The sequence below is a fragment of the Eschrichtius robustus genome, chromosome 19, assembly GCF_028021215.1.
Source record: "Eschrichtius robustus isolate mEscRob2 chromosome 19, mEscRob2.pri, whole genome shotgun sequence".
Taxonomy (NCBI): domain Eukaryota; kingdom Metazoa; phylum Chordata; class Mammalia; order Artiodactyla; family Eschrichtiidae; genus Eschrichtius; species Eschrichtius robustus.
This window is the reverse complement of record NC_090842.1, coordinates 19,754,638-19,768,710: the sequence shown is the minus strand read 5'-3', so window position 1 is coordinate 19,768,710 and position 14,073 is coordinate 19,754,638. Positions and strand designations below refer to the sequence as shown.

The window sequence follows — 14,073 nt, the reverse complement described above, 5'->3', positions numbered from 1 at the left end:
CAAAGTACTAAAAACAGGGCTTTAAGCTTCCGGAGAACTGCCATCTCTGCTTCCCTCCCTGACTTGTATCTGGACCTTCTCTTTCTTTTGAACCTATTGTCTCTATCCCTTTCAATGTGGATTCTACTCCCACTGATTTCTCTCAGGGATGAGTCTTGCCTTGAAAGGGATCTTCAGTTTCATACTTTTTATAGTTTATAGGTCCTAGACTGCTCCAGTCTGCTCCAGCACCTTAAGAGCTTATTTCAATGCAATCCCCTGGCAGTCACCAGCAAATGGGATTCTGCAGACACTCCTTCCAGTTTTGGTTGCTGTTCTCATTTTGGCCCACCACACTTGCCAGTGAGCTCCTATTGGCAGTTTTGAGATTCTCCTCTTTTCAGTGCTGTTAGAAGTCTAGTTGACATATATGTATGTATGTACATATGTATGTGTGTGTATATATATATATAGTATATATACACATATACCCACATATGTACATACACACACACATACATATTCTTTAAAACACAGTCACACACAGACAGACACAGAGTCATACTTTTTCCTCACTTAATGTCTTGGAGATCTTTCCATATGAGCATCTACAAATCTACCTCATTCTTTTTAATGACTGCATAACAATAATTAACATATATATAGCACCACGTGTCAGGCACTATTCTAAGTTTTGTATACACACACATATATATGTATATATCTTTATATACACACATATATATATTCATTTAATCCCTACAACATCTTGTGAGGTAAGTACTGTTATTATCTCCGTTTTACAGATAAGGAAACCGATGCACAGAGAAGTTAAGTGACTTGTACAAGGTCATAGATCTAGTACATTGTCCATTGTATCAGTGAACTGCTGCTTAAGCCATCTAGTTCTACTCTTCTCCTGATGGGCTCTTTGACAATTTTCTTTTTCTCCTTTTCCTCCCTCCCTCCCTCCCTCCCTCCCTTCCTTCCTTCCTTCCTTCCTTCCTCCTAAAACTTTCCTGTGATTGACATCCTTCTGGTCTACGTTATATATCCTGGCAAAATGTTGTGAGTATTATCTATAGGGCTGAATCCTCGCAGTGGGATTGCTGAATTTGTTTGTTTGTTTTGAGAACTTTTGGAGACTTTTACTACATCCTTCAGGGTAATTAGAGAACTCAAGGGTTCTGTAAAACCAAGGCTTGGCGTCACTGCGTAAGACCATATTGATGCTTTTAAAAGGATGATCTGATCTTCTTATGAGCCTTGAATGTAGGATCTTTCACAGATGAGATACGGGAGGAAGGAAGGCCTGTTTTCAGTGACTCTGCTCTTTATCCAAGCAGAGATCATAATATATCTACTGATGATCTCTTTTCAGAACTGGTGGAGTCTCTTTCATTGCAGGGATCTTACGCTGGAAAAATCCATTCCATTGGTGATGCCTTCAGAAATTTTAAAAGTCTCCGATCCTTAGATTTATCAAGAAATTTGATCACTAGCCTGAAGGTAAGTTCTATATTCTATGACCAGTCTGTTTATTTTTTTGATGAGAAGAAATAAAAGATAGATATATCAGCCTGGGGAATATAGCATCTTCCTTTTAAATGTTTCCAAACTAAATTTTACTATTCACTGTAAAATTCTTTTATGTTTGACATTTTTTTATTATAAAATATTGGGAAAAAATTCCTTTTATACTGAGAGAAAACTATATTAAACTATCACTGCCTAGGGCAATAGTACAATTTTTTTTTTTAATTTTTAAAAAAAATTTATTTATTTATTTATGGCTGTGTTGGGTCAATAGTACAATTTTTAATGTGTGTTCAAAAATTATGAGGAGCACTGTTAAAAGTACAGATTCTTGGGAATTCCCTGGTGGTCTAGTAATTAGGACTCTGTGCTTTCACTGCTGAGGGCGTGGGTTCAATCCCTGGTCAGGGAACTAGGATTCTACAAGCCATGCGGCATGGCCAAAAAAAATAATAATAATAATAAATAAATATATAATAATAATAAGAGTACAGAGTCTTAGTCCCTATTCCGAGAGAGACTCTAAGTTAATAAATCTGTGGTGGGTCCAGGACATTCCCAGGGGATTCTGATGATGTTGGTGCGTGGCCTAAGTTGCTACTGTGAGTTTTTTCTAGGAGGGGGAGGAAATGACGGTCTTGAAAACAAAAATTTCCAGGCCAGGAGATGGTGGAGCAGAGAGCAGTTTAGGAAAGTAGGTGGGAGCATGCTTAAGCAGAAAGTGTGAGGATTAGCAAACACACAGAAAGAGCTCTACAAATATAAACACCCACACACACAGAGATGGAAGTTTTATTTTCTTTGCATAGACCCCCAAATGGTATTTCTTCCACTGTTCCCTTTTTGCCCAGCTATGGGGCTGTCTTGATAAAGCCCTTCTGTGCAAGACTGAAGGTGAAAGACTTACAGATTCTATCCAGGATTGGTTAATGATCTGGATTATTCCTCCAGTTTTGCATTTCTTAGGGGAAACTTGTTCAACAACGCAAACTAGACCCAATCTCAAGGTCTAAAACTAAGGGCCCCGAAAGAAGAAATCCAAGCTAGATCAAATTTCCAACTAGGATTCTAAAAGCAGAAATTCCAAGTTGAACTAGGTCTTTAGACTCTTTGATAACAGCCCTTTGTATTTGGCCCACAAATTTCAGAAAGTATTAGTACAGAGTTATTTAGGTCTCCTCTTCTCATATGTATTTTTATCTGATTGTTCTTTTCAGACTAAAAAAAACTGAGTGAACATTGCTGTCATTTACTTTTGTACTCTCTTTTGTTCCATTTCTGTAAATTGGCTGAAAACTGTTGTGAAGATTAATCAAATTAGCACGTGTAATCAAATATTACATATATAAGACTCCTGTAGTGTTTGGCATATAGGAAGTACTTAATAAATGTTAGTTTTACAAATTTTTTTACATCTATGATTTATCTGCATGTATTCATCTCTAGCAGCTCTGAATCATTTTGCTTAATTTTCCCAGGGGAGAAATGTTTTGTGTTTAGTTCTAGTGTAGCGTTGGGGAATACATGAATTTATGCCAACTGGGAAACATGAGAGGAGGATAAGAATTGTTCCCTTGACTTTTACAATGAGACATTAAAAGATTACTTGAGCTGGGACATCAGACACATTTAAAGACAGTCCTAATGGTGTACTGCCCTGAGAGTGAGGCCAAAAGCACTGAAAAATATTCCCAACCATTGACCCTTTCACAATGTAGATGTTAGTGGAACTGAAAAAAGCCAGAAAGAAATGCATCCAACTGTAAACAGTGTTCTATTCAGAAATGTTTTGAATATATCTTTGAGTTTTCTAAACTTCCTGCAATTATAAAAAGGTTAATTTTAAATGAGAGGAGAATAAAAACATTATTTTATAAATACATGATGGAAAATAATTTTACCTTTCTGAAATGACTCTCAATGACAGAGTTCCTTTTATGGTAACCATTTTTACTACTAACAGTATGTGATTATACATATATGTACATGTTTTGAAATATTGTCCTGAAATTTAGTGTTGGGCACAAGCACCTAACTAGCCAAATACATGAAAATTAAACAATTATTTTCGATAGTAGGTTTTAGCAAAGGAGAAAAATTGTGGCTTTTCCTCTCCAGTGTCCCAGTTCTGATTGTACTGTTGCTAGAGAAGTGGGGGGAGGGGGCGGGGTTGCTAAGTCCACAGAAGTAGAACAGAAGAAGGCAGAGCATTTCTACCAAGGAGAACTGACTGATTGGAGGATGGGGAGCTTGTGGGGTGGCAGTAACTCTGAAGGGGGAAACAAGGACAAAAGGGGCTCCAGACTGGTCCAGGAGGGAAGACTTGGAGATCGCATTGTTTTGTTTTGCCATATAGTCCATTCACCCTAAAAGTGAGGTCTTGAGATATAAGAACATATACATACACACTTAATTTTTTTCCCTGCCGTTCTCCCCAGAACCATCTCTCTTTTGCCTCCCTCCCTCCCTCTTTTAAATTGAGGTGCTCCTGGGGTCAGGAGAGTGGTTATAGCAAGGGTGAGAGAAGTGCAAAAGTGACTTGGCTTGGCTACCACTGAGAAGGATTGGATTGGGAGAGTGATGGGGGGCAACAGAAGTAGAGAGCTGACCGCAGATATTTGGATGTCAGAGCTTATAAAGGAGGAAATGTATGATATCTATGAATTATTTAATGTATAGCACATCCAGTACCCATGGGCTGCAGCATTCTTATTCTCAGGCAACTAAATGGGAATTTCAACCCTGCCTTTCTCATAGGTGTCTCAGGTAACTGTTTAAGGATGGAAAGTAATAGTTGTATTTCCATCTTTATCTGTGAGATTCCTAGTGCTTCCCAATGTGCAGTTTCACAATGTAGTCTTTTCCTTGCAGGGCATCCAGTATTTATGTTCACTCCAAGACCTGAATTTATATTATAACAACATTCCTTCATTAGTGGAGGTGTCCCGCCTACAGCCTTTACCCTTCCTCAAAGAACTAGATTTGAGACTCAATCCTGTTGTCAGGAAAGATACAGATTATAGGCTCTTTGCTGTGTACACGCTACAAACTCTGGAGAAACTGGGTGAGACCCTCCTCCCCTGTTCTTTGCCCCAGAATCTTACTTTAAACCAGCTGCCTCCTAACCTTTTGGATGTTGGCCCAGAGTGTGCACTGGCAGGATATATTTGTTTATTAGTCAATATTTATGTAACTCTTTTGTTTTGGCAGGATGTATGACAAGTCCTTTTATTGTTTATTGAATGACAATCTATGATTTTATCAGTTACTTCCAGCTTTAGTTTTCTTCAGTTGATGGTTTCACCACCACTTCCTCCCCAACAAAAAGTTTCCAGGTTGAGATTTATTTTTCCAGGTGCCCCAACTTTGTAACTGAATTAGCAACAGAAAACGAATACAACAACTCTTTGGGGCTTAGTTGTCAAGGAACAATAAATATTCCTTTAAATGAGTTAGTCTGTATTTCTTTATAATTTTATTGTTGAGTATACATTTCTTGTTGATATAAACTTCTATGTTACATTCCCCTGGGAAAGTTATTATAGAGGAACTAAGAAAAGTCTTTCAGAAATGGTATAACTTTCAGCCTTCAGATTAGGCCATTTGGATTGTTTGCTGACCAAGCTGTACTTTGCTGCAGAGGTAGTTACACTTACGTGGCAGTTGTTGCTATGGTGTCCCTGTAGTCTCCCTGAGTTACTAGTGCTCCAGTGACAACATAATAGCATTATTCTGTGACCCATCTCTAACAAAAGATGAGACTGATCTTTAGTTTTTACTCTGTGAATATGCTTTTCTGACCCATTACTGTTTACTCCAAAAAGAAACATGCTCAGACCACGGTTTTTGCCTCTAGATGACCGAGCCGTACGAGAAAGTGAGAGAAAGGCTGCCAAGCTGCATTTTAGTCAGTTGGGTAACAATGAAAATTTTCTTTTAGAGGTGGAAAGAAGGTAAGAAGATTTTTTACAAAAATTTTTTTTATTTTGGTTCTGGACAGAGAATAGTGAATTCCTGCTTAACTTTCTTCATTTTGCAGCAGAAATCTCTACAAGTTGTAAGAATCCTCAGATCAGAAATGAAAGTATCTATGCAACATTTTGAGATTTGTCTGGGGTGAGAATCTGGCCCTCAGTGGTACATTTCTGCTTTCTTGAACTATTGGGTCTTCTTTGGATATAATCGTTGTACATTCTCTAAAGTTGTTGTTCAAAGTTTATAGATAGGGATATTATGGGATTACTTATCATCCCCATAAATGTATACCAACCCTTTCTTGGTAGAGTTATAAATCAGTACATGGTCTTTTCCCATTGAATTAGGAGGGTTACGTTACCATGGGCAGGGTCGTTAGAGATAAATTTGTTAAAGAATGATAAGGGAAGCATTTCTGTACAAAACCAAAAGTAAATGGACCTTTAAGCTCTAAAGTATCTGAATGGTAGATTTTTTTCTATTTCTTATTACCAAAATTCTATCAAAGTAAGGTACCATATCTTCTACCCCAAAACTCATGCTTTTAAAAAAAAGTTGCTTTATTATTTTTGAAAAATAGAAGTTTATTATAAACAATTTAAATAATACAGAAGTACAGGGAAAAAAAGTCAAAATCACCCCATATTTTGCTACTGAGTTAACTACTAGTAATGTTTGGTATACATCCTTCCAGACATCTGTGTACCTATATACACATGTAGATGTATCTATTAGTACTTTTTTCTGATGGTAAAAGTAATATGGGTTTATTGTTGAGAATATGGAAAGTAGAGAAAAAAACAAGGAATAAGCCACTCATAATCCCACTACCCAGAAATAAATACTAATTATATTATGGTAAATATCCTCTTAGTCTTAGGTATATGTATGTGTGTGTGTGTGTGTGTGTGTGTGTTTTGTGTGTGCATGTTTATATATTATAACAATATATAACATTATATATTATATAATCAATATGTAAATATAAAATAATAAATATATTACATTTATTTTATAGTAATTTTCTTCCTATACATACCATTTTTAATTTGATAAAATATGAAAATATCCACACAACATTAAATATTCTTCCCCAGAATGTTTTTTATTTGTTTACTTCTTTATTGTCTTTCCCCTCCACTAGACCATAGCTCCATGAGAACAAAGACCTTGCTTGTCTTGTTTACTGCAGTATCCCTAGTGCCTAGAACAATGTCTGACCCGTATAAGGTGCTAAGGAGTAATTTGTTGAATGATGAATGAATGAAGTCAGTGCCTGTTGGCCTGGGATCTTGCTCTTTTCCACTGACGTTGCCTGTCTCTGCTCTGATCCATTATATATTTTATAATGTAATCCTCAGAGAGCAGCCTTAGTTCCCTATTTTTTTAAGCTCCCTTTTTTTTTTTTAAACGTCTTTATTGGAGTATAATTGCTTTACAATGGTGTGTTAGTTTCTGCTTTATAACAAAGTGAATCAGTTATACATATACATATGTTCCCATATTTCTTCCCTCTTGCATCTCCCTCCCTCCCACCCTCCCTATCCCACCCCTCTAGGTGGTCACAAAGCACCGAAGCTCCCTTTTTTTTAAAGTCAAGTTTATTGAGGTTAATTTACACAGACTAAAATTCACCCTGCGGTAGAAAGAAATGGAATATGTCTTAAAAATTATTTGTGCATGTACTTTGTAAATTAATTCCTATTTTATATGCATTGGGGTACCTTGTTTACTATAGAAATCCAAAGATGAGTTAATGTATAACTGAATAAACTTACTAGTGAGGCAAATAATTTTCACCACTATATTTCTGTTTAGTTACCTTATAGTGACTGCAAAAACAGAGGTAAAATGTTGCTCAAGTGCCCGGTATTAACATTAATACTTTATAAGCTCTCCAACCTTGGGTGGAGGTTTTTTTTTTAAAGCCTTTCTGAGTCCCAGGTCCCCCAACCTATAAAATGGTGATAATAGATTAATAGGAGAGCTTTTATGATTAAATGAAATGGTGGGTGTAAAGTGCCTGGCTTATAGTCTAGGCTGTCTGTACTTACTGTATTTCCCAATCTGTACTTCCCAATCTTACTATACTGCATCAACCAAGTGCAAACACTTGCCTTTCTTGTCTCTTTTTCAAACTAATAGCTATAGTTGTCTCCATTATAATTCTGGGTAGAAGAACGTTCTTTTCTGTGTCCTAACTATGAGTTTTTTAATACAAAAGAAAATATTATTATTTTATAATATGAAATACTATTCCCTCAATCACCCAGACCTAAGTTTGTGTCAAGAAAACAGAGTAAGTTCTGAACTTTCTGGCTTTCATGCTTTAAAAGCTGAACTATAGTGTCTTTCTCTCTCATTATTCCCAATGAAAATATGACTTTTTAAAAAATAGCTTTAACTGAAATATTTGTGAAAATAATATGTTCTAGAGCATTTGAAAAAAAAAAATCTGATCACCCTGAAATAATGTTTTCTAAATAGCCTTTACTGGTGCTCTCAGAAGCTTCTTTTGAGTTTTAAATAAATTATTCGATCTTCTCTAGGGAGAAGACAGTGAAAAACTGTGTAGCAAATGAGAGCACTGCATCAAAAGTCAGCACTGATGTTGATAACAGGATTGAAACTGGTAAGTTTTTCCTTTCTGATCACACAACGATTAAAACATTAGTTGTTTCTGTTTTCATGGCCAATCTTGAGTAGGATGAAGACAAAATAGTTGAGAAATAACACACATTTGAAGAAAGCACAAGATTTACTGGCTTGTATTTTTCCTCTTTTCTTTCACTGCCAGAAGGGCCCTATTTACTGAGCAGGCCTAAGCCAAAACCCATCAAAGTGCACAAGCTGTACTCAGAGAGTTCAATTTCACTTACATCACTTTATATCATTAGGACATCCTAAAAATTGCATTGCCGATCTCCACAGGATTCATTAACCAGAGACTCAGGACTCATCTGCATCAATGCAGCTCACACCCTTAGCCTTCTGGGCTTCTCCACCTTGAACCTTTGCAGCTACAGAATCTCTTGTGTTTGTGCTATATTCTTGGGGATTGTTGCCCGTACACACTATTGGTAATCCAATGTAAATAAAGTGGTTATGCCACATTAATGGTCATGCCACAGGCTAGGAGAAAGCTTTCCACTGGAGAAATTGCATTCAGTGTGCCCTTATAGATTAATTTGGTACTCATCAGATGACCTTTTAATTGAGAAAACTTTCTTTTGTATCAAGGTCTCTGTCCCTTTGAAGGGTCTATTGAATTATATACAAACTCTAAAAATTAATCCTTAAAATCTCAACAATAACTAATAGATTGACTATGTAGCTTAGACATTAAGGGTTTTCAGTTTGTAACATACAGTATTTTATTTCCTGACTTCTTATCTATCCATGTAGACTTTAATTGACAAGTTATTTTCACAGTATTTCATGGTAAAATAAACCATAGTGAGGTATGATTTTTATTTTCCTTTCTTGGAAGTCTCAGCACATGTAAGTCATGGACCATGGATTGCTCTACTTCCTCTTAAATAACATTTTTTATATTTCAAAATTGATGAAATTCTATTGTAATAATTTTGGAAAATACTGAAAAGCATGAAGAACAGTATTTTAATCACTCAGAACCCTGTCCCCTAAAGAGAATCCCAGTTAATTTGGTATATAGCTTTCCTGGTTTTTTTCTAGGTACAAGCATTTATATATCCATTTCCAGAAAGACAAAGATACACTAAAGCATAATTTGACTGCCTTTTTTTGTATGAGCTGAGTTAAACTTCATTTATATCATATTACATCATTAGCACACACAGAGTCACTCCATGAATTAAAACGTTTTAAAGTGCACGGTCTTTACTGAGAACAAACTGCTTTACTAGACACAGGGCCCATTTCTAAAGGTTCTGGGAAGCTCCAGCTGTTGCTGGAATTTTTTTTAATGTAAAATTTATTTTGCCATGTTGAAACGTTAAAGAGCTTTGCTTTCCCCTGAAAATTATGTTTGTGCTAGATCCCTGGGGAGTGTTGCCTGTAAGCACTGTTGGTAATCCAATATGACTAAAGTAGTTATACCACGTTAATGGTCGTGCCACAGGCTAGGAGAAAACTTTCTGTAAAATATTTCCCACTAGCTCAATTGTTCAAAACAGTGCTTTCTACCAATCATTTAGGATGGCAGGGAAACTCTCTGTCATGGATCCTCATCCTAGTCTCCTAACCACATAAGCTTTGACTCTTTCAAAGTTCCCTCTCTCTTTTCCCATACCCCTAAAATAAGCATACCTAGGCTATGCCTTCAGACTCTCTTCTTTCTCTACTCTTTGCCCTATTGCTCTCATCTGTTTCCACAGCTTGCTTTATTTCCTCCCTGTAGATGACGCTTAAATATGTTGGTCTAGCTTTGACAACTTGTACCAGTTTCTCTGCACCAGTACCCCATTTCTGTTGACCAACTATTAATATACACTTGGAATCACCACTGAATAATTTTCCAGCCCCTCAAGCTAAACATGTTTAAAAACCAAATGAACCCCTTTCCTCCAGCCCTAAACAGCTCTTAGAGTTTCATTAGTGTTACCACCACTTTCCCATTACTGAGGCTCAGAACCAGAGCAGGGTTTGATGCTGCCCCTCCCCTAAAGTCCAGCTGAATGTTCATACCTTAGACTATGATTCACAATTAACAAGCCTTCTTTTCCCTTTCCTAATAGTCTCTTAACAGGCATGCCTATCATTTACTGAGTATAGACTCTGGGCCAGGCCCTGTGTATTATCTCATTTAATCCTCACAACAATCTTGAAGGTGGTTATAATTATCCTTGTTTTACACATGAGGAAACTGAGGCCCAAAGAGGTGAAATAACTTGCTCTAATTATACAGTAAGTGGTAGAGCTGGGATGCAAACTCTAGTCCATCTGTCATCAAAGTCCTCTTAAACATTACACCATGCTGCCTCCCAGTCTCTTCTTTCATTCTCTTAAAACTCAGCTGTGATTATTATACTTGCCTGCTCAAAAACTTGCATGACTCCCACTCATCTACTGAATTAAGAGTCCTTAATCTGACCCACAGGGCTTCTCTAAACGGTGGCTGCAGGTTATCTCTTCAACCTACCCTGAAACCTTATCTCCTGTTTCTCAACTACAATATCCAATGCTTCAATCAAACCAAACCACTCCCTCCTCCTCACATAGTTCTTCCTTTTTCTCTCTTCTGCCCCTGAACTAATGCTGTCCCTTCTGCTTGGAATGCTTGAATCAAAATCCTGATCTTTGGGCTTCCCTGGTGGCGCAGTGGTTGAGAATCTGCCTGCCAATGCAGGGGACACGGGTTCGAGCCCTGGTCTGGGAAGATCCCACATGCCGGGGAGCAACTAGACCCGTGAGCCACAATTACTGAGCCTGCGCGTCTGGAGCCTGTGCTCCGCAACAAGAGAGGCCGTGATAATGAGAGGCCCGCGCACCGCGATGAAGAGTGGCCCCCACTTGCCGCAACTAGAGAAAGCCCTCGCACAGAAACGAAGACCCAACACAGCCATAAATAAATAAATAAATAAATAAATAAATAAATAAATAAATAAATAAATAACTTAGTTAAAAAAAAAAAAAAAAAAATCCTGATCTTTCTTTATGACCCAACTCAAAGTCCATTCTTTTTAGTGAAATTTTTTGATTCCTCGACCAAAATTCTTTTCCTTTTTTTGTAAACTCACATAATTTATCTTCTAGAACATATATTCTGGAAATAGAAAATGCAGCCATTCCCTGAATCACTTGCAACATAATTAGGATAATGAGACAAACATGAAAGAGCTAAGTAACACAATTTCAGGCAATGCATATGAAAACGTCAAATGAATGATACAGATCAGTATTCCTCAAACTCAGGGTTGTGGACTCCTAGTCCAGGGATATATCTTAGAGGTCCATAGGCAGTGTGAGACCCTTTAATTTTGTGCTTTTGTTTGATGCAGATTTGAAAAATATTTAAAAGATGTAAAAGCAAAAATACTCTTTTGCAGTATTAGTCTGCTATTTAAAAAATAGAATATTTTTTAGAACAGCTTTAGATTCACAGCAAAACTGAACAGAAGTACAGAGTTCCCATATACCTCCTGCCTCCACACATGCAAGTCCTCCCCCATTACCAACATCGGCATCAGAGTGGTGCTTTTGTTAGAATTGATGAATCTACAGTGACACATCATCACCCAAAGTCCTTAGTTTACTTTAGGGTTCATTCTTGGTGTTGTACATTCTATGGATTTGGCAAATGTATAATGACATGTATCTGCCATTTTAGTATCACACAGAATAGTTTCACTGCCCTATACTCTGTGCTCACCTAGCCATCCCTTTCTCCCCTTCTAACCCCTGGCAACCACTGATCTTTTTACCATCTCCATATTTTTTTTTAATAGATTTATTTATTTTTATTTATTTATTTTTGGCTGCGTTGGGTCTTTGTTTCTGCTCACAGGCTTTCTCTAGTTGTGGCGAGTGGGGGCTACTCTTCATTGCGGTGCGTGGGCTTCTTGTTGTGGTGGCTTCTCTTGTTGCAGAGCACGGGCTCTAGAGTGCAGGCTCAGTTAGTTGTGGCACGTTTTGTTTATCCATTTATTTGTTGATGGACACTTGGGTTGCTCCCATGTTTTAGCTATTGTGAATAATGCTGCTATGAACATGGGTATACACATATCTCTCAAGACCCTGCTTTCACTTCTTTGGGGTTTGCACCCAAAAGTGAAATTACTGGATCATATAGTAATTTTATTTTTAATTTTTTTAAGGAACTGCCATACTGTTGTCCATAGCAGCTGTACCATTTTATATTCCCACCAACAGTGCGCAAGAGTTCTGATTTCTCTACATCCTTACCATTTGTTATTTTCTGTTTTTTTTATAGTAGCCATCCTAATGGGTGTGAGGTGGTATCTTGTATTTTTAATTTGTATTTCCCTAATGATCAGTGATGTTGAGTATTTTTTTGTGTGCTATTGGCCATTTGTATATCTTCATTTGGAGAAATGTCTATTCAGGTCCTTTGTTATTGAATCAGGTTGTTTGTTTTTTTTGTTGTTGACTGTTAGCAGTTCTCTATATATTCTAGCTCTTAATCCCTTATCAGATATATGATTTGCGAATATTTTCTCCCATTCTGTGGGTTGCCTTGTTACTCTGTGGATATTGTTTTTAGAGGCACAAAATTTTTAATTTTTTTAAATAAATTTATTTATTTTATTTATTTTTGGCTGCGTTGGGTCTTTGTTGCTGTGTGCGGGCTTTCTCTAGTTGCTGCGAGCAGGGGCTACTCTTTGTAGCAGTGCGCGGGCTTCTCATTGCGGTGGCTTCTCTTGTTGCGGAGCACGGGCTCTAGGCACGCGGGCTTCAGTAGCTGTGGCACGTGGGCTCAGTAGTTGTGGCTCGCGGGCTCTAGAGCACAGGCTCAGCAGTTGTGGTGCACAGGCTTAGTTGCTCCGCGGCATATGGGATCTTCCTGGACCAGGGCTTGAACCCGTGTGCCCTGCATTGGCAGGCGGATTCTTAACCACTGTGCCACCAGGGAAGCCCCTTAATTTTTCATGATGTTCAATTTGTCTATTTTTTCTTTCGTTGCTTTGCTTTTGGTGTCACGTTGCCAAATCCAGTGTCATGAAGCATTTTCCCTATGTTTTCTTCTAAGAGTTTTATAGTTTAAGGTGTTACATTTAGGTCTTTGGTCCATTCTGAGTTAATTTTTGTGTATGTGTTAGGTAAGGGTCCAGCTTAACTCTTTTGCATGAGGAATGAGGGATGGGTAGCTGCTACTTTGCTAAGAACTGAAATTAAGCAAAATTAACCCTTATTTACCTTCCACATCTTCCCCCAGAAGTTGCAAGTCTTCAATAGACTCCAGAATTCCAAAATAGTTACGACAGAATTCTGCCAGTGCAGTTGTTGCCTAGGTGGGAGACAGATGCAAGATGCTTCTTACTCTGCCATCTTCCCCTGTCTCCACAGTTTTGCCTTTTCCAGAATGTCGTATAGTTGGAATCGTACAGTATGTAGCCTTTTCAGATTGGCTTCATCTACTTAGTAATATGCATTGAAGTTTCCTCCGTATTTTTTCATGGCTTGGTAGCTACTTTCTTTTTAGTGCTTAATAATATTCCATTATTATTATCTGGAATATTTGTTCATCCATTCACCTACTGAAGAACATCTTGATTGTTCCCAGGTTTTGGCAATTATGAAAAAAGCTGCTATAGACATCTATTTGCAGGTGTTTGTAGGGACATAAGCTTTCAGCTCCTTTGGGTAAATACCAAGTGTTTAGTTTGGTAAGAAATTGCCAAACTGTCACCCAATATAATCTGCTTTTTAAAATATCTTTTTATACACTGAGTTTCTTAAATTGAAGTTTCTCAGACTGGATTCATATTCTCAGAGTTTATGAGGATGTTGAGTTTGAGAAACACTAATGTAGATGGGCGTATGCTATAGAGGCTCAGGGTGTGCTAGGAGCAAATGAGGAAAGGTTTTGTGGCAGGTAGAAGTTCATTTCTCCCTCATATAGAAATCCAGATGTTGGCAGTC

At 37.5% G+C, this 14,073-nt stretch overlaps 1 protein-coding gene across 3 annotated transcripts in view; it reads left to right on the top strand.

Annotated features, from left to right (window-relative positions):
* The first annotated feature begins 5,343 nt into the window (after positions 1 to 5,343).
* LRRC36 (leucine rich repeat containing 36) overlaps positions 5,344 to 14,073 on the top strand; it is a 32,686-nt gene continuing 23,956 nt past the window's right edge. For all 3 annotated transcript variants that reach the window (XM_068528837.1, XM_068528836.1, XM_068528835.1), the window contains exons 1-2: positions 5,344 to 5,468; positions 8,040 to 8,122. In XM_068528837.1, coding sequence (XP_068384938.1) covers positions 5,344 to 5,468; positions 8,040 to 8,122 — 208 coding nt within the window. The remainder of the gene's footprint in view (positions 5,469 to 8,039; positions 8,123 to 14,073) is intronic.